At 36.8% G+C, this 22158-nt stretch overlaps 1 protein-coding gene across 2 annotated transcripts in view; it reads right to left on the reverse strand.

Annotated features, from left to right (window-relative positions):
• Window positions 1–22158, reverse strand: part of eml3 (EMAP like 3) — a 31589-nt gene that overhangs the window by 4473 nt on the left and 4958 nt on the right. Inside the window, exons 2-14 of one of the 2 annotated variants that reach the window (XM_059526268.1) lie at window positions 16139–16315; window positions 15866–15977; window positions 14141–14602; window positions 11644–11757; window positions 10933–10961; window positions 5809–5838; window positions 5491–5611; window positions 4974–5123; window positions 4816–4885; window positions 3980–4090; window positions 3352–3447; window positions 2170–2304; window positions 1182–1320 (exon numbers count right to left, since the gene is read on the reverse strand). In XM_059526268.1, coding sequence (XP_059382251.1) covers window positions 1182–1320; window positions 2170–2304; window positions 3352–3447; window positions 3980–4090; window positions 4816–4885; window positions 4974–5123; window positions 5491–5611; window positions 5809–5838; window positions 10933–10961; window positions 11644–11757; window positions 14141–14602; window positions 15866–15977; window positions 16139–16315 — 1746 coding nt within the window. The remainder of the gene's footprint in view (window positions 1–1181; window positions 1321–2169; window positions 2305–3351; window positions 3448–3979; window positions 4091–4815; window positions 4886–4973; window positions 5124–5490; window positions 5612–5808; window positions 5839–10932; window positions 10962–11643; window positions 11758–14140; window positions 14603–15865; window positions 15978–16138; window positions 16316–22158) is intronic. The other variant, XM_059526276.1, reaches the window with a different exon arrangement.

Consider the following 22158-nt stretch of genomic DNA (forward strand, 5'->3'; position numbering starts at 1 on the left):
TGAATGGAAGACCTTAAGCAGTACGGGTCGGCACTAACACATCCAGCACCATCACACTGAACACTGGGGCCCCCTCAAGGATGTGTGCTGAGCCCCCTCCTCTTCACTCTGCTAACACAAGACTGCACACCGTCACACAACTCCAACCTCTTAATTACCGTATTTTCCGGACTATAAGTCGCACTTTTTTTCATAGTTTGGCTGGTCCTGCGACTTATAGTCAGGTGCGACTTATTTATCAAAATTAATTTGACATGAACCAAGAGAAATGAACTAAGAGACTTGAACCAAGAGTAAACATTACCGTCTACAGCCGCCAGAGGGCGCTCTATGCTGCTCAGTGCTCCTGTAGCCTACACTGAGCAGCATAGAGCGCCCTCTTGCGGCTGTAGACTGTAATGTTTTCTCCTGGTTCTAAATAAATGCGACTTATAGTCCAGTGCGACCTATAAATGTTTTTTTCCCTCATCATGACGTATTTTTGGACTGATGCGACTTATACTCAGGTGCAACTTATAGTCCGAAAAATACAGTAAGTTTGCGGATGACACAAACTGTAGTGGGTCTCATCAGCAACAGAGATGAGACAAACTACAGGAGTGAGGTGAGCCACCTGACCCCCCTCCCCTCTTTTGCCCCCCCCCAACTCCCACATCCCCAGGTCCTTTCACTCCCACTAACTGTGACCTGCACCAGACACTTTATGCCGAATTGGTCTGCCCACTACCTCATCTCATTCAACTACCTCTTCAGTCAGCACTGTTTGTTTACTCACCGGTTTGCACTCTATCTGCCATGTGCCTTGTGCTGCTTTATTTAACTGTATTATAATTTTTTTTTTTTACATGTCCTTATTTGTATAGTTGTATTTTATATTTAATCTGTATCTAACTGTATTTTTATGCTCTACAGTTAGTTATCTGTATGCACCAAGGGTCTGAGAGTAACGCAACTTAAATTCTCTGTATTTATGTACTGTACTTGTGGAAGAACTGACAATAAAGCAGACTTGACTTGATTTTACTTAATACTATTTCTTCCATATTTTATCATACAGCCACGTGAAATGAATTACTTAATTTTAGATGAAAACCAATACAGTACAGATAAATATTGTGTATCCCTAGTAAAACTTAAAATTTAAGTCTATCAGGCAAAAATTAAGAAGTAATATTGCTTACCCTTTGCTCCTTTTCCTAAAGTTTTGGTATCAGCAGCTGATTTTCCCCATGTGAGAATGTTCCCCTCAGAGTCTCCAGTCAACACATCACCCGTAAGACTGAACACGAAGCACAGGACAAACTTGGGCTTTTTGTATTTCTGTTAATAAAACAATGAACAAAATCACCAACACTGACAAATACCAAACAATAAGTAAATTCATAGTTTAATATATTATGAATCGGTTCTATCCTTTAAGGCTAATCATAAGCGAGTCATAAGGCATATTACAGTAAAAAAATAAATATATGATGGTATCACATAGAAATACCATCAAAGGTACATTACAGTTCAAAAGTTTGGGGTTTGATAAGAATTTTTTCAAATGTTTTTAAAAGAGGTCAAAAATACATTTGAATGTAAATATTATTTTCCTTTAGAAATCATTTTAATGATGATTTGGTGCATAAGAAACATATCAGATTTTTTTATGTTGAAAACACTGAAATTTGTTTTAAACTGTGATACACATTTTTTTTTATATATTTTTATTTATTTATCGTATATGATAACTTCATAAAAATGGTAATATCATACTCCATTTTGTAAGTGAGTTGATGTTAATTCACATAATTTCTAGAGGTCAACCGATGTAACAATCGGTTATCCGAAAAAAATCCATGCCGATAGTTTTCCGGATTGCGTCTGTTGCTGGAGCGGCTGAGAAGGGTCTGTTTTCATTATACAGTGCGAAATGGTTCAGTAATGTTTTTTTTTTTTTTTTTAATAAAGCACTATTTTAGTTTTTGTTCAGTATCAATTTTAAAAACTATCGGTTAATTAATCGGTATCTGCCAGTGTGATATCCAGCCTAGCTATCGGTATCGGCAAAATCCAATATTACTACTACTAATAATTTCTACTTATTTTTTACCCATACATGGAAAAGCAAATGATACCAAATTTACAGTGGAGGACAGTCAACTTAGTGGCTAAATATGGACTCACTCCAAAGATGCCCTGTTTCTTGGTCAGTGTGCCAGCGCTCATGGTCCAGAAGTAGACGTGGGACTTGCCACAGGAGATGATGTTGTTGGTGTCTGTTGGGCTGAAGTCCACAGCCAGAACTGCCTCATTAGTGCTCTAAAACACACACATAGTCGCACAGCATGAAGACATATGGTTTTCCACAGTATATATGTCTATGTGCCAATGGCTCTGTGTTATTATAGGAGAAAAGCTGCAATTCAACTTCAAACATCCAGTCAATCTTCAGCTGCAATAGTAGCTCATGTTAGTTTAATGACTGTAATTTTCCTGTAATTAAAAGGTGTAATCCAGAAACTGTAAATACAACTTCAAAGCTCTGCAGCAGATATTGTCATTGTTTATGATTTCTAAACTGTTCAGGCTCCTTAACTTTGTTCTGAGTAATCATCTTCAAGCACTACTGTTTCCTGAAATTCGCCTCAAACATACATCTGAAGGGCTTGTGGAATTTCTGAATTATATTTATCTCACCGCAAACTGACTTTAAAAAAAAATAAACCAATTCACATTGAGATGAAAATCTATGAACTCAGTGAGCAAACAGAACTCCCTTGACAAAGCGTGATGCTATTCTAAGTCCAACTGCTTCCTAAATCCATTACTAGCAGGACAGCCCAAAAATAAAACACGAAAAATTACTTCATACAAATGGGCAGTTCTTAAAACACTCGCAATCACTCACACAAATGTACAGTAAAATATTTAGCCGCTTCCATAGCAACCCCGCTCAAAACGCTCATGCAAAAGTAGGAGGAAACATTTAGGACAAAGGATCCCACAGAGCTAGAAAACCATCCACAATAAAGCTGACGGCTTTTCAGAACGCAGGCAGCTGGCTGTAGATTCAGTCAAGAGCTGCTGAAATAATCCCTAGGATAATATATCTTAGAAAGTCAAATTTACTACGACATGATGGAGGGTTGAACCTGGAATTCCTTTTTAGGAAATACTGCACATGTGCTTGAAAAAATATTGCTAGGCTTCTAATCATGAGAATGTAAACTACATCCGTGTAGCTTCTAATATATATTGTCTGGTAGATAGAATACACCGAACATGCATTTCTGTGTGTGTGTGTGTATATGTGTGTGTGTGTGTGTGTGTTTGTGTGTGAGTGTGAGAATGTGAGCGTAAACACACCTTAACTTCAAGATGCTTTATGTTTTTATTCCAGTCCCACACAGAAAGCATGTGTTCATTGGAATCGTCGATCACACACAGTAATGTACCAGCATCCTGTAAAAAAAAATAAAAAAAATAAAAATAACAATAATACACTTCCACTCAAAAGTAGGGAATAATTTTTTCTTTTTTTCATATTCTTTAAAGATGATTTTTGTGCTGCAATTACTGAATTTTCAGCACCCATTTAATATAAACATTACAATATGCTGATTTGGTGCTTCTTATTATTATCAGTGTTGAAAAAGTATCATAAAAAAAATTGTTTAAACTTGTGATAATTTCACAATATTACTGTATATTCACTGTTTTACTTACTTATGTACTGTTTTATGTTATTATTTTATTTTCGATCCCATTTGTGAGCATATACACACAGTCATACATAGATATATATACAGTATATAATCCAAAAGAGTGCCACAATTCAATGATTCTAGTCTAGAAATGTTTGTGAAGTGATTTGGATCCTGGATTATAGTATTGTTTGAAATATTTTATAATTATTTATGTGTGAACAACAGTCCTGTCTGTCTGTCTGCTGTGTTTGGATGGGAAAGAATGCAGAATGGGAAGCAATACTTACTGAACTGGAAAATGCTAGGGCTCCGACACCTCGCTCAAATGTGCCGAGGCCGATCTGTTGCAGTGTCACTAGCGTTTTGGAGTCCCAGATATGCACAAAGGGCTGAAGAGGCTGACAAAGATGCATGCACACACAGAAAGCAGACAAAGATTATTTGTTTGTTTTATTCAAAATGTTAGTTTAACGTTTTTAGGATTGTATAACTTTTCGAATTTTTCAAAATGATAATAATTTTGCCTTCACTGCTTAATTTACATTTATGTATTTATCGGAAGCACTTTAATTTACATTCCTGTTCCTCATGTACATACTATGCACTTATTATAGTAATTAGAATAACTATGTAATAACTAGGTACTAACCCTGAACCGATTCCTAAACCTAACCCTACCCAATGTATTTAACTTGTATTACCAGAACTTTCTTAGACAAATACACTGTAAGTACACTATACGTACATGTAAGTACATTTACTGTAAAATAAAGTGCAACCCATTTATCATATTTAATGTTATCCAAAGCATCTTACAAAACAAGAGCGATTCATCAGGTGAAAATAGCCCTGGTCGACAGCAAATAATTTTTTTTTAAAGTAAAATATTACAATTGCGTATAAGGCCATAAAATCAACATGATAAATAAATTATGGAATTAGCAAAATGCTGTATAAAGTAGTTTTTATATGGCACATAACATGTCACACCACAATTCTAACTTCCCAAAAGTATTCAATGTCAAATAACATACTAATTATTTGCCCTGTAAAACTGAAAATACATGATAGCATCACATCTCGGTAATCGGTAAAATGTGATTTATTCATGTGTAAATCTCACCTTGCCATCTTTGTCTACTCCCGCTGTCTGTCCGGATGCTACACGCACCTTGTCTGGGTGGATGGCAAGACTACATGCCAACAAGTAAAAGGAAAAGTAAGAACATTATAATCAAAAAAACTAATTTGGTGCACATCTAAATAACACTTCAAACTCACCATCTGACGCAGTCTGTGTGTTTCTGGTAATGTCTTTGCGTTTGGTTGCTGATATGATACAGAACCACCACACATGCAATAAAATAAACTGCTTCTCCAGACGGCAACAGGTAAAGGTTCGCTCGACAGTCCCGTCCCCGGTAACCATAGCTGGAAATATAAAGGTCAAGGAACAATTGCTAATATGTATTCATTATATATTTATTTTTGGAATTTTTAAACTTATAATTGCAATACGCAGCATTCTTTTTTCCTCTTTTAGAATCAGATTTTTCTCTCTATACATAGATGATAGACACATCCGCAGAAAAATAATTAATTACATATATACAAAATATAATTAGTTTTATAATAAAATTGCATGCATTTAAAAACTATATAATCTATTCTATAACTACTTACAATTCATTTATATGAAAGTAAATTCAATTAAAATTTTATTCATTTCAATTAATTAAAATGTAATTAATTACTTAAAAAATTCATAAAATAAGATAAAATAATTTTTTTAGGATACACCCAATCCAGATCCAGTTTCTGTGAGGGGAGATCCATTCTCAGCTCCTCGTAGTTTAGAATGTTGGAAGGAATGTACATGGTGATTGGTCGTCCACGGATGAACATTTTGATTGACTGACCTGTGAACAAAATAAATGGGAGAATGCACAACATGAAAATTGAATTGACTCTGAGTGGCAATAAAGTACTATAATTCAGATTTGTTAACTTAAAGAATACAATTTGTATAACTTAAAAAAAATTCAAAATGAATATTTTATACAAAATTATTTTTAGGCACCAATTACTTAGAACCAAAACCATGATTGAAACCTACTCTGAGTTCCTCTCCTGGACCCCTGAGATCCTGTTAAAAGAGAAAACACAAACAAACATTATCTCTGCAGCTGCAAAACACATCAGGAATTCCTGCAGCCTAACTGCGCTCCAACTGACTCTACAGGGAGCTGCACTTAGAACAACTCTCTGAGTCATCGGTATCATTGTCTGGACCTGGTTCTGGTCTGCACTGAGGGGGAAAACTCTGTTTTTAACAGGGCTTTTTAAAAGCAATGAGGCAAGCAAGTCAATCTGTGTGTCTACTGCAATGGAATGACAATAAAAGCAACAGCCAGAATCTAATAATCAAAGTCTGAGTCACAACAACACTGACCTTCAAAGATCTTTAATATATACAGTCGTGGCCAAAAGTTTTGAGAATTACATAAATATTGGAAATTGGAAAAGTTGCTGCTTAAGTTTTTATAATAGCAATTTGCATATACTCCAGAATGTTATGAAGAGTGATCAGATGAATTGCATAGTCCTTCTTTGCCATGAAAATTAACTTAATCCCAAAAAAACATTTCCACTGCATTTCATTGCTGTAATTAAAGGACCTGCTGAGATCATTTCAGTAATCGTCTTGTTAACTCAGGTGAGAATGTTGACGAGCACAAGGCTGGAGATCATTATGTCAGGCTGATTGGGTTAGAATGGCAGACTTGACATGTTAAAAGGAGGGTGATGCTTGAAATCATTGTTCTTCCATTGTTAACCATGGAGACCTGCAAAGAAACGTCCATCATTGCGTTGCATAAAAATGGCTTCACAGGCAAGGATATTGTGGCTACTAAGATTGCACCTAAATCAACAATTTATAGGATCATCAAGAACTTCAAGGAAAGAGGTTCAATTCTTGTAAAGAAGGCTTCAGGGCGTCCAAGAAAGTCCAGCAAGCGCCAGGATCGTCTCCTAAAGAGGATTCAGCTGCGGGATCAGAGTGCCACCAGTGCAGAGCTTGCTCAGGAATGGCAGCAGGCAGGTGTGAGCGCATCTGCACGCACAGTGAGGCGAAGACTTTTGGAAGATGGCCTGGTGTCAAGAAGGGCAGCAAAGAAGCCACTTCTCTCCAAAAAAACATCAGGGACAGATTGATCTTCTGCAGAAAGTATAGTGAATGGACTGCTGAGGACTGGGGCAAAGTCATTGTGACGAGTGGGGCGGGGCCGAGGGACGTGGGAGCGAGGCCGGTGGAGTGATGGGAGATGAGCTACACCTGTTCGACCCACCGGTCTCGAGGCCCACGGAGGAGATGGAAGGATATAAAACTGGAGCGACGACAGTGAAGGACGAGAGAGGACCAGGCCTGGGCTTTTAGTTGTGTTTTGGTTTTTATTTGAGCGCACCAGTCGTCCGTGAGGGGCTGGTGCGCTGTTTTGTGTTTATTTTGTATTATTAAAATGTTATTTGATTGTCCGCCGGTTCCCGCCTCCTTCTTCCCGACGATTATTAAGGTTCAAATCATTACAGTCATATTCTCCGATGAAGCCCCTTTCCGATTGTTTGGGGCATCTGGAAAAAGGCTTGTCCGGAGAAGAAAAGGTGAGCGCTACCATCAGTCCTGTGTCATGCCAACAGTAAAGCATCCTGACACCATTCATGTGTGGGGTTGCTTCTCATCCAAGGGAGTGGGCTCACTCACAATTCTGCCCAAAAACACAGCCATGAATAAAGAATGGTACCAAAACACCCTCCAACAGAAACTTCTTCCAACAATCCAACAACAGTTTGGTGAAGAACAATGCATTTTCCAGCACGATGGAGCACCGTGTCATAAGGCAAAAGTGATAACTAAGTGGCTCGGGGACCAGAATGTTGAAATTTTGGGTCCATGGACTGGAAACTCCCCAGATCTTAATCCCATTGAGAACTTGTGGTCAATCCTCAAGAGGCGGGTGGACAAACAAAAACCCACTAATTCTGACAAACTCCAAGAAGTAATTATGAAAGAATGGATTGCTATCAGTCAGGATTTGGCCCAGAAGTTGATTGAGAGCATGCCCAGTCGAATCGCAGAGGTCCTGAAAAAGAAGGACTAACAAATACTGACTCTTTGCATAAATGTCATGTAATTGTCGATAAAAGCCTTTGAAACGTATGAAGTGCTTGTAATTATATTTCAGTACATCACAGAAACAACTGAAACAAAGATCTAAAAGCAGTTTAGCAGCAAACTTTTTGAAAACTAATATTTATGTAATTCTCAAAACCTTTGGCCACGACTGTATATTATATATATAATATGGGTTGTTTTGATACAAGAGAAAGTGGTAATATCTCATATTCCTCAGAAGCATCATATGGTTTTGAGTTGAAACCATATACGACCCCAGAAGAACTCTTATCCCAATGTTATCAGATGAATGTCATCCAGGGGACGCCGACACAACATTCCATAAATGTGTCAGTTTCATACCCCGATGGAAAAACAACTTCTGTTTGATGTTGAACGCAGTCATGATATTTCAAATAAAACCCCTTGTTTACTTTTCCAGCCATTAAATGCAGGTGAATAAATTATTAAAACGCACACATACGAAATGGTCAAGGCAGTGCTGTGTAAAGGTGGTGTGAATATCTGGCACGCAGGGAAAGGGAAACACACATCCATCATCCTGGACAGAAAACTAGAGTAGTGCGGTTGCATAACCAGCGAGAAGTAACTTTCCAGTGTGAGCACAAGCTTTCCTGTGTTTCACTGCTGAAGGAAACCTGCACCTGTACACGCATAATGAATAAACAAACAAACAAATATATAAAGACTAAACACGAGGCCACTAATGGCTTGCTACAGTAATTATAAGTCAGCTGTGCTGAGTAATGCATGCTTGTTAAAGTTTATACGCACAGTGACCTCACTGCACCTCAATGATCTCTAAAATGTTTCTATTCTTGAATTGGGTTTTTAAACTGTGGTCCATGAAGCTGCTGATAGGGGTCTGTGGATAGATACGCTACCTTTTAAAGGTTAGTGGTCAGTAAGATTTTTTTATTAAAAAAAAATTATACTTTTATTGAGCAAAGATGGATTAAATTGGTCAAAAGTGACTGTAAAACATTTATAATGTTACAGAAGATCTCCACTTCAAATAAACGCTGTTCTTTTCTGCTATAATCAAAGTATCCTGAAAAAAGTGTCACTGTTTTCCATAAAAATATTAAACAGCACAACTGTTTACAACATTGATAATAAGAATAAATGTTTCATGAGCAGAAAAACTGCATATTGGAATGATTTCTGAAGGATCACGTGACACTAAAGATTGTAGTAATGAAGTTTTAAAATATATTAAAATAGACATTTTAAATACAATTTCTACAGCATTTTGATTAAATAAATGCAACCTTGGTGAGTGTAAGAGTTTTCTTTTAAAAACTTTTAAAAAATCTTTTGAATAGTAGTGTATATAAACACACACTAATTATAATAATATTGGATGGGCTGGGATTAGTAAGGCTGACTAGTTATTTTAATAATTTCTGGTTTAACTGTGAAAAATAGACAGCGCTGAATGTCAGCGGAGACCATGAAAACTAGTTGAGCCTCAGAGACAGATCCCCAACAGAGACCTTGTCACCTAGACGGCCATTGACACAAGACCACAGGAACCAGATGAGTGCTCTGCACAATCTGACTTTGCTGCAGCTTGGAATTAAACTGCAGGATTCGTCTGGCCAGAGGAGAACGATGAAGTTTTGGTTCCTTCAGCACACTATTTTCTGGTTTATTTCTGTAAAGCTGATTTGACACAACCTGTATTAAACCTGCATAAATTCAGCACCTTCATCAATAAATATCAAGACAATTATTAACGGTTCAATTATTCTGAATCCACAGGTTTATGTTTGAGGTGAGAGATTAAAACAACAACCACAACAATGTTTATTTATAGAGCACATTTAAACACAACCAAGGTTGACCAAACTTGTTTTGTTTTACAAGAATAAAACAAATAAAATATAAGAGTAACAAGGAAATCTACAACCAAATAAGATCAGCAGATTACAGTAAAAAACCCAGGAAACATACTAAGGAGTGTTATAAGCCAGGCTGATAAATGGAGGAAGGCTATTCCAAGGCTTCGGTCCCGCCGTAGCAAAGGCGCGATCACCATGATTTTTAAGTTTAACTCTAGCGACAATGAGTAGGCCAAAGTCACAAGCTCTTTAGGTTCTAGACGGGGCATATGGAAGCAGCAAATCAGTTAAGTATTGAAAAGCCAGGTTACTGAGGGCTTTGTAAACAAATAATAAGATTTTAAGATCAATCATATACTTGACAGGGAGCCAGTGTAGGGACATTAAAATGGGAGTAATATGGTCAGTCTAGTCGCTGCATTCTGAACTCACTGAAGACTAGAAATTGAAGACTGAGAAATATCAAAATACAAAGAGTTACAATAATCAAGCCAAGATGATATAAAGGCATGGATACCCGTTTCAAGATTTTTTTCTAGATAGGAAGGGTTTTTACTTTACTGAGAAGGCGAAGTTGGTAAAAACATGACTTAACTACAGATGAAATCTGTTTATTAAACTTTAAACTGGAGTCAAATAAAATGCCTAAGTTCCTGGCACACTTTGTGTTATACGGAGTGAGGAAGCCAAGATCAAAATTAAAAGCAACATTTTCCCTAGGACCAAACAAAATAATTTCTGATTTGCCTTTGCTTAAGTTTGTTTAGGCAGAAAAATGTTCATTTATTAAGACAGTGTGTTATAAACATTCCTTTTCCTTCTTTGGCTGAGGAAAAAAAATATTCAAGAAAATGAAACCAGACAATCCTGGTCGTAAGAAACTGAGCAGAAACTGACCACATGATGAGTGAAAGATTAAAAGTCCTATATTCATAACCAATAACAGCTTTGCAGGTAATCAAGCAGACCACAAGACATGAGAATAGAAACGAGCATTGTAAACAGCATGAGTAACTGACTATATCTATACAAACGGCAGAGGTTCCTTGAAACTGAAGTAAAAAAAAAAAGAAAAGAAATTATGAAACACTGGCCTAATGCAAGCCTGAATTATGACAACGCTTGGCTGCTAAGATCAATGCTCCTTAGAAATGCTTAAAAAAAAAGTTAAGAAAAGGAGAGATGAGCGATGCCTTATTACCTGTACTGGAGATGAGGTCTTTTGCCCGGCTATGGAGACAAACACATCAATTAATTAGTGAATGGCAGAAAACATACATAAATATATATATATGTATATATGTCCATGTATATATGTTTATAAACATACAGTTTACACTGATGCTTTCACAAAAATATTATTTGAAGCCCCTTATACATTTGCCCCATAAATGTCCATTGTTAGGGTGGTCACATGCGCCATTCATACGGGACACGTCCCGGCCAGGATTTTAATATTGCCTAAAACATCCAAAGCAGTTTTGACCAATAACAAGCAGGTACTGTTCATAATTGACCAATTGTGGGGCTGCGCGTGAGAAGGTGAGAACTACAGGGAACGATCAAAGCGATGCAAAGCACGTGTTTATTCGGTCGTTTACTTGAATCGCTGCTGCACACCGATAAAAAAAAAAAAAAAACACCAAAGTAGGTTCGAAGCATTAGGAACTGTCTGCTCCGCTCTCTATAGCTCATGAATGTCACACAACCTGGATATTTTAGGCAATATTAAAATCCTGGTCGGGACGTGCCCCGTATGTTGTTTCTATAAACTGAGGGATGAGTCACGCAGATTTTCTGCGGAAACCGACAGCATCTCATAGATTGTGCTGATAGAGCTTAGATTATTTATTTACTCTGAAGCATTCTGTTATGTTAACGTGCATGCTTGAACAAAAGAGAAGTGTCTCACCTCTCCAGACTTGGGGATCGTGTGAGTAAGTTTGTAGAGGAGGCCGCTTTCTTAGAAAGCCGCTGTTTGGTCTTTTCTTGGGAGTCTCTGCTTTTCTCACTGTTCCTCCTCACCCTGATCTCAAGAACAGACATTAGTCAGTCAATGCATGTGGCATTCAAATCAGATGCACAGAGCTCATGCAAGCAGCCATTAATGCAGATATGCACATGCTGACATGCAGTAACAGAACTGGCGTAACGTGCTTAGCATGTTTCCATTTAAGTGTCCCATCAAGTTTGGACATGTGCAGCATGCAAATGGGCCCACATTACCAAACCCACAACCCACAATCCTGCAGACAAAACCATGCAAGTAAATCCAGTATGAGTGAGTTAATGCAATTGTTTGACATACAATGAATTTGAACTTATGTGCGTGGGAGTATGAGTCTGTGCTCACTGAGGGATTGTTTCCTTTAGCACACCCTATTTCCTGTTCTTCTGAATACCCTAAGAGGCATCCAATAAAAGCTACACGAAACAGGAAATATCTGTGGTCATGTGATCAATGATGATATTTGTGTTGACAGACAGAGAAGTGAAACTCAGCTGATGAAGGGGGCTGTCCAATCTTAAATAAAGCTGAATCCTGTCACACTTAATATGCCACTTATTACACAGCAGCCGAAATGAGCATTAAACTAATGCACAAATATAATATCAAACAAAAATCTTATATCAATATTGTTAAAACAATAAAGCCAAATTCAAGATTATTTTAGAGCACCTTACGGCTGAAAACAAGGTAAACTATGTGTTTCCTAACTTTGTTTTGAATGTAACATATGGTCAATGTCCACGTAATCAGTGCATGGAACTTGTCATGCATTTAACATTCAAATTTTGATAGCACGGTTCATGGTACGCTGTTAGTTTCAGAGTTTGTCTGCATGGAATGTCATTAAAACTGCACATTTGTTTTCATTCAGTGCTAATCCAGCAGAAGAGTGACAAGTTACAGACCACCATCTGAAATAGTCTTAGGGGCCACAAAAGGTCATTTTTAACTCTGTCAACATAATCTTGCATTATCTTATTCAGTGCCTCACACGGTTCATACTTTATCATGAATAAATAATTAATTATGAAAAGGTATTTCACACTGAACATCTGTAAACCACATTCTTAACTGCATATTTACATACTTTCATTGGTCACGCTTCCCTCAAACGCTGAAACTAAACAAGGCATGAATGTTTAAAGAGGCAAGCATTGTTTAGTTTTGCCTGCTGTTCTGTTGCAAAACAATCTAGCACCACATTACTTAGTAAACCTGATAACCCTTGACGCCCATGCAAGGATACCAGGAAGGGATGAGGCAGAATTATCTGTAAAGCACTGTTTACATGGAACAAGACTTAACATACATTTGTGGGAACCAAGAAGACATTTACACGAAAGACCACCCAAAGCATGCATGCAGATAAATCAGTCAATGAATCAAGACATTTCCTTTGTTTAAGAGATTAAGTGAGATTATATGATGGGTTAGTATGATTTCAATGCCTTAATCATGAGCTTTTGTGTTTCTGCAAAACCATGTTACAGACAAGATTCCCAGAAGCTGTTTTGACATATGTACTCAGGCATTTCGACATTCCTGTCACAATGACAGCTTTTTGGCTTTAGCTGTGATCTAATAGGTTCTGTATTCACCTGAAGGAGAGTGAACGGGTCTTGATGACATTATTATTGCTACATTAACTGCGGAATGCAGTACTATTCTTGCAACTGTGGTAACGGACATGCATACCTAATCAACACTGCAACTGAACAAACACTTGGTGTCAGCTATCTTCCCTTTTTCCTATTAAAAACTCAAAACTACAATCTCCAAAGCTCTGACATCTGCCCAGATAAATCACACAACGTTTTCCAAAGAAGCCAAAGCTTTAACTAGATCCAAAACAAATGTAAAACTCTGTTGGTACAGAGCTCTAAAAGAGCTGAATGAATGCCAGAAGCACATCAATTCAGTCATAGTGCCCTTAGGGATACAAACATCTGTCTCTGGTATTACTTAATGACCGATACATTGCTGTAGCTCAAACAGTAGATCGTGGAGCTAGAAACGCAAAGGTCATGAGATTGATTCCTAGGAAATGCATGAACTGATCAAATGTATAATTTGGATGCAATGCAAGTCACTTTGAAAACACCTGCCAAGTGCATAAATCTAAAGGTCAGTTAAGAAGTTATGCTTTTAAAAAATATTTGCAACAACCTCAAGTAAAATCAGGGCTGACCTAAATTACATACTCCCACTGATTCCTTGACTATCCACTCCTGCTCCTGTGTAAATATAGCTCAATCTGGGAGCCAAAACTGGCTCAACAAGCTGTAACTTTGGTTTGTGCAGTAACATAAGCATCAATGTTAGGATTAACACCAAAACCAGAAGCAGTGAACTCAAGCAGCCAGCCAATGCTTGACTCCACTTTTAATGGTCAACGCACAGCATTTTCTCTCCCTCCTGAATGGGGGAGAGTGGGCCTCCGTGTGGGCTGGAGGTCGGCTCTTTTGGGGGTGCAGGCGAGGAGGATGTTGGGGTTTGAGGACATGAGCCCTGGCTGTCCTCGCTGCCTTTGCTCTGTTGTTTCTTAAGGGTTCCGACTGTGGTGGGCTGGATGGTGTCTTCTACTATGGAGCTCCAAGTTTGGTCCTTCCCCCTCTCGACTTCATCGGCATCTTCCTCCTCTCTGCGGAGCTTGATCGGGGTTTCATCAGCAAACGGGATGCTTTCTGGTAATGCATCCTCCAGGGAGAGACTCTGGACGGCCCGTGTCAGGACCAGCGGGACAGTCTCGTGATTTGGGATCCACGGTTCAGTCTGAGCGCACCTGTCACAAGTGCTCGGTTTGTGGTTGGAAATGGTTTTAGCCCCGCCCTCCCCGTTTTCAGCTGTGTTTGAGATATGGCTATAGATACACAAATAAAACACAATGATTGAGATGAAGAATGTCTAAAAAGGCTACTTGTCGGTTAAAGTGAATGAACCCAAAAATCATTTACTTATTCCAAACATCTATGCCTTTCTTTCCATGGAACACAAGCACAGGTATTGCATAATATTTAAAATGCCTTTTTGAGGCAACAAAATGTATAAAACAAAACAAAAAAAAGAACCAGGAAAGTAGTCCATGAAACTTGCATGCCAAGTTATTTGTAGCCATATGATAGCACTGTATGAGAAATAGAAAACAAAAAAGTACCAATCAGTGAGATGTGTAGAAACCAAAGACATTTAAAACACTATTTCTGAATTCAATGCAATCATATCCAATCATATTTTTCACATAAAGCTAACACATGATCTCAAAAGATCTCTGAAGATTCAAATGGACTACTTTAATTATATGTTTCCAGCAGTGGTTTCTCAACTTTTTGTCTTGTTGACGCAGTTGTCTGATAGAATATTCAAAGACCTTCCCATACATTGCATTTCTGCTGTAATTATGACAAGGATGCTTGGTTTCAATCTTTATTAACAGAAGCTTGGAATATTGATGTATTAAATTAGCCATGCTTCATTTTATGATTCTAGAAGTTTCATGAACTGTGTGTACATCAATAAAAACAAAAGTCAATCTATGGCCCCTCTTGGCCCCGGCCCCTGGCTAAGAACCACCGGTTTAGAGTGCTATTTGTTTTTGGTGTTTTAAGCTCTTCAAGATGTTCTTTGAATATATTTATTTGTGTTCAACAGGAGAGTCATGTGCTTTGAAATGACATGAGGCTAAATAAATAAGGACAGAACTTTAATTTATGAATGAACTATTCTTTATTACGTCTTGTCACTTGCCAGTGTCACTGGAACCTGGAGTGCCTTGCTCAGTGGCACAGTGGTGATAGTTCAAGGTTCAGTCATTGCAGGGTCTAAACCTAAAACCTTTCAGTTACCAGCCCAACTCTTTAAACCAGAATACTACAATAACCCAGACCTGCAAGAAACCTAAAAGAAGAACTGTCATTTACATTTTCCAACATACAAATTAAAAAATCTCATTAAAGTAATATTAAAATGATAACAAACACGGTTTTCACTGTTTTCTCCTTTTCCCTGGATGCTGTTCAAAAATGTCCCAAACGTGCTCTGCTAAGGTACTGAGACAGGAAACTGCTGTGTTACCTTTTAAAATAATTATTAAAGCAAATAACACTTTCCAGAATCCTCTGTATACCTGTTGGATGTGTGGTGAAATCCATCAAGAGAGCTTGAAGACAGTCTGCAAGGTTTAGAGAATCCATCCACATAACAGGACTGATTTAACACTCGGGCCGCAGCAGGGTTCACTGTACACACATACATTTACATAAGCAAAGCGAAAAAATGTATGGCAATAACTTTAATTCAGGAAAAACAATGCAATGCAATCTGTTGCAATACATTTACAATATCAATAAATCTGGAAATATCTTTATATTAGCACACTGAAATAAACAATCCCTTTTACCAGCAATCAGCTGCTGTTTAATCAGGGGTATCTGTTGGTCATGGAGGCGGAGTTTACGCAGGGCATCAGCCAATGAGGACTTCAGTAGCGTTATCTCATCTTCCTGTGCTTGGAGGCGCACCTCCATTAAAGATAGCCTGTCAGGAAACTCTGTGCTGCCTTCTGCAGACACATCATCTACAAAACAACAATGTAAATATAAAGATCACACGAGAAAAAAAAAACATGTCTTAGACACATTCTGCACCAAAATAAAAAGATGATGTACTTTTTAATATTAAAACGAAGGCAGAACGACATATAATACCATTTCATATAACTAAAATATTTCACAGTTTAAATTATATATCATTATCTATTTGCATTACAGTAATGAGACACAAAAAATGTTAACGGTCCTAAAAGAAGGATTCGTTTTCTCTATGCAGGATGTTATATTGATAAGTGTATACGTTTCGGTTAAATATTAACTCTTCATAACCTTAAAAGCTTCACTTAAAAAAATAGAATACAGCTTCTTGAAACTTTACATTTTGGAATGTAATAGAAACTACATGAGTGTCATTAAGAGTGAAACTGTTAGACTGAATGTTCTGGCCTCTAGGCTTCAACGAATTCTAGGCATCTACTGAATACATGGCATGTGTTTGTTGTATTTACAAAGGAACGAATGTCTATTCTCTTAGTTACAATAGGCCACACAAAAACAAACACACATGGGCACATCTATATGCAACATTAAAAGGTTGCTCAAGTAACTACACATCACTCCTCATAAAAGCAGTAATGTTAAAAACCCAAATAATATTTTACCAAGTTTTGAGTCCACTTGTTTTCCTTATCAATTCTTTATTAATGAACAGTGTCTGCTTTCAAATAATAAACAGTGTATTTTTTTATTTTTAATATATACAACATATCAGCATTAGTCACAAAAAAAAAAATTATAATAATTAAAAAATAAAAAACCTTTTGTGGACCACTATCTCAATGCATGTCAGAAAATCTGCCAATGAGATAAAATAACATTAAAATAAGCTTTATTATAAGATTAATCTATGAAACCATAAATAAATGGCAGACTTTTCAGTCACACACTGGCCTCACCCCAACACACCCATTTAGTTTTGCTTTGATCACCTGGAATTAATGACTAATCTATTTCTGCCGCAAGATTTTTTTTCAAGCCTGAAGCGTTTCCTCTTCAAATGATAACCCTTTACTACCCAAATTACACAGAACTGAGCTACAGTACAAACAACAATTGGCCTTGGACTATTGTTTAGAGCAGGGGCAAGGCCAGAAATTTTTAAGTGGGCGGGCCTACACAAAACTAGGTGGGCAAAGTGTAGCATATGAAAACTGCATATCAAATTGCCAACAGGAAATACAGCACAACGATTCTCACACAACACAATACTACTAAAGCACTGAATAAATTCATTTTAATTTCAACATTTACTGATACATTATTAAAATTAAAAGTTTTATCTGTTAACCATATGGTCCGGATTCAGTGCTAAGACTTACATTTAATTTGGGAAATCCAATACTTTTTAAATTCTGAGTGAGGTTTGTTAGACTATTTTCAAATTCAACTTTCAAATTGAACACTATTTTCAAATACTCGCATCCTCACGCCGTTAACATAATTTTGGGTGGGACTAACAGAAACTGACCAATCATTATTTTGACAAACGTATGGTAATCACATATAGGAAGAGGGAAAATTAATTAACTGCCTGTAATTGACCATGAAAACTCACGTTAAATATATTTTAAAGCACATATATAAAGTTATAGTGAAACTATACATTTATAATTATTATCTTTTGATAAATAACATACATCAGGAAAATTACCAGCTTCTAACTGAGTGGGCCACAGCTGAAAATGGGTGGGCCATTGCCCATCTGTAGCTTTGCCACAGACAACACTTTATTTTTAGACAATGCTTTATTCAAAGTTCTCATGATATGCCTTAAAGGGGTCATTGGATGCCCATTTTCCACAAGTTGCTATGATTCTTTAGGGTCTTGTGAAATTTAGTGAAAAGTCTATAATTACTTTGGTTAAAATTTCTTAATAGTAGTGTAAAAAACACCCTTTTTACCCTGTCAAAATCAGCCTGTTTTCAGCATGCTGTTCTAGTTCATGTTGCTTTAAATGCTAATGAGCTCTGCTGACCCCGCCCCTCTCTTCCGTGGGGTGATGAGCAGACTGTACTTAAACTTAAGCCGCAAAACTTGCTAACTAGCACATATTGGGAAAGGAGATTTGCAAAGATTCATAAAAAAACCCTTACACTCATTTTTTTCTGTGGAAGAAACACGAATAATTTGAATGAACCTAAACGCATTTAGGCAGATCGTGGATCGGTGAATTCCCTTAAAAAATGAAAGTAACATTAATCCTCTGCTTCTTCAGCGGCTCAGATGTCGGGAGTAAATGATGACTGCTATATTAATTATTACATTCAATAACAAAACACCTCAGTCGCTTAATTGGAGACACAATGGCGGACAGCCCACAGCTCACTCATGGCGGGTTTAAGGTAAGACGGCCGTGTCAATCAACTATCGTGGGAGCGGCCTGTGCAGAACTACATCACTCTGACAGGAATCTCAGAACAGCCTGATTTGAGAAGGAGGATTTTAAAAGGTAGAAATGAAAAGCTTATACATTATTCATCTGCATAAAAAGACACTTATTTGAGTAAAATTGTTTGTAACTAGTAATGACATTTTATCACACTAGTAGTCTTACATGAATATAAAACTTTTGTATAATATTTTAAAGTTTATTCTGGAGCAGTGCCTTTAGTTATAGGTGCACTTTACTATTATTATGACTTTTAATATAAAAATTTAACATTTACATTTTACAAACAAGGATAAATGCAAAGGATTTTCTGTGAGGTTCCAAATCAATGACATTCCTTTGATCATTAAACAAAATTACAGTCTGACATGATAACTCCATTTCAGTCAGATATTCATTTGGCTCTTACAAAGCAAGGTGAGGCATGACCCATTTTATATAAGCAAGCTGTTGCAAATGATTGCTTTGAGTTCTTTGAAATACAACAGGAAGTGCGCATAACCAAAGGTCCAGACTTCCTTGAACCACAAATTTAGGCATTTTGTGCTCTTTCAGAGAGAGAGACAAAATGAAGCCTAAACCTTAGCTTTCTCCTTTTCTCATAAACAAGGCTATTCAACGCCTCTGGATGAGAACCATGACTCCTCTGCTTTCTTCCCACAATGGGTTCATTGAAGATGTGGGACGCTCTCTTCCAGCTAACATGTTTTTCAGTTTCACAAGACCAACCAGAGGCCAAAACCACAAATACACCAAACCGATTTAAACAGGGCCAAAGTGCTGCGAGTGCACTGCAGCCACAAATATGGACTAATAGTGGATCTACAAAAATAACCTGAGCTTCATGATACACTATGATAAAAATCATTTAATAGCCCTGTTTTTGTTAAATAACCTTAATTTCTGACTGCAGATGGTGATGAGTCAAGAAAAAAAAGGGATAGTTCACCCCAAAATTACAATTCATCATTTACTCACTCACATGGATTTAAACCTGTATAACTTTATTTTGGGTAGGACTAGTCCTTTAAATGGCACTTCTCTAGAAGATTTTACTTTACAATGGGGTTAACAACTACTGGGCTGATACCAGTCCACATGGAGAAGTGTTTCGTTGTATACACATACATTTTGTATCGTATAGGCACTTTTTCCACACGGATCCAGCATTTTGGGAGAGTGAAACCTATGTATTTTGAAACTGTGTACCATGCCGCCCTTTGCGTTTTCATATGGAGAGCGAATCCATGTATTTTCCAAAAGGATGTTATTATCAGCCCATGTCTCGCCCTTGCTCAGACCCCGATACGCCACGTAACAGAAACAAAAACGTGAACTAACACTGAACGTTTTTGTATTTTTATTAACACAGATATTAATGAATTGTTCCATGTTCATTTCTATATTGTGCGCAAGGTTTATGCGCATAGTCCAAGTCATCTTCTCCATTTTTATTGTATCTCTGTGGCAGAATTAGTCGCAGATATTTCTTGAGATGAAGTAAAAAAAAAAAAGATTGGATAGGGAATGCTCTGGCTTCATGTGGACGTAGTCTGACATTTCAGCAAATTTTACACAGATAAACACAGACAAGTGAACTAGGATGTGGCAACAGATCTACTGTATATTTACATCCACATCAACCTCTGGCTGAACTCCACGTGGCCCAACAGTCTCTTAACTGATGGAAAACAGGCAGATACATGCCCAAGAAAGAATCAAACAACTTTTGAGATCTTAAAGACATGAGCAAACCACGTTCACAATAAAACAACAGGGATAATTGTAATGCAGATCTGCCAAGATATCATCATATCATTCCATGCTGATATCAAACCTTTAACAGCAAAAATAAATTATTGAAAGTTTTATAGGTGAACTATATAACTAGTATTTAATTTATCTGACTATTTTATTTTTTGGGAATACGATAAAATGAAAACACCTCACGCAATTTTCAAAAACCGCCAAGGTGATGGTGGTTATGATCAAACTTGATCATAATGAAATGTATTTATCATTCAAATTCTGTTGGTCAGCCTTTTTCACCACTCTCCATACATAGAACAAAATTAACCTAATTACAAATGAATATGAATTAGAAATAAAACGTGCAAGTTTACATAAACCAGAAACAGAATTATACAAATTTTACAGAAAATATAACATGTATAATATCATAGTGTTATATTTTAAATGTAATATAGAAAATCTAACACAATGTACAAATGTAATAAAAAGTACAGTACAATACTAGTACAATTAATCTACACTTATTGGAACTGGTGAAACTGTCCAACTTCAGACAAACTGCTGTGTGTAACTTACATCAAGTCTGAATGAGTTTTCGAACAATGGGCAATTATTTCACTACAGCATTTTGTTCCTTCAAAAAAATAAAAAAGTAAAGAATGCGCTAACAGTGTTTTCTGCAACTTGCAATTCTTGCTACCGTAATACATGGGAACAGAAATAATTAGTGTCACTTACATGCGCGGTTTGGCCTAAGATTCCAACATTAAGACCACCTATGTTCTCTCTATTGCAGATTCAGTGCAGTCACCAAACAAAAGGTCTGAGCTGCCAAGTACTTTGTTTGTCAGTACAGCGAATTGCAGTGTAACACAATATGACCCGACTGGTTTGGACAGTAATCAAAAGAAAGGAACAAAGAAGTGCTCTATTTTTGCATGTTAAATTCTTCAGTCTGTGTGTGGAAATTGTACAGATCCAATACAGATGCCCACCATTTACAGATCCAAAGTTATAACTCACCATATTCTCTAAACACCTGTTTGAGTGAGAATTACCAAATGGTTAATAATGAGAGACAGATGTCTCAAGAATCCAATCTTTCCACATTAACTTAATCCAGTCAACCCTTTGATCTGCGAAGTTCCCACACATTCGGATTGGTGCAAATCTACACTTCTACACTCTTGAAAACAAAGGTTCTTTATTCAAGGGTTCCACTAAGAAGCTTTAATCCATGTAACCTTTTCAATGCACAAAATGCACTTTGGATTATTAAAACATTCTGCACACACACACAAAAAAAAAAAAAAAAAAAAAAAAATTAATATATATATATATATATATATATATATATATATATATATATATATATATATATATATATATATATATATATATATATATATATATATATATATATATATATATATATATATATATATATATATATATATATTCTAGGTGTTCAGAGCAGTTGTTAGATGTCAAGTTCAGCCCAAGTATAATACTCTGGGTTTGGTCGAATCACTAACTCTATGAGAAATATTAGTAATAGTAATGCGTGCCTTAGCATGCAACCCCAATAAATCCAGTTTGCAAGCTCAGATGTGACATAAATGTCTGCATTTCAAAGCAAAACAATAGTGTTTCAGCTTGGTTGTGTA

The sequence above is a fragment of the Carassius carassius genome, chromosome 3 (genome assembly GCF_963082965.1).
Source record: "Carassius carassius chromosome 3, fCarCar2.1, whole genome shotgun sequence".
Classification (NCBI taxonomy): domain Eukaryota; kingdom Metazoa; phylum Chordata; class Actinopteri; order Cypriniformes; family Cyprinidae; genus Carassius; species Carassius carassius.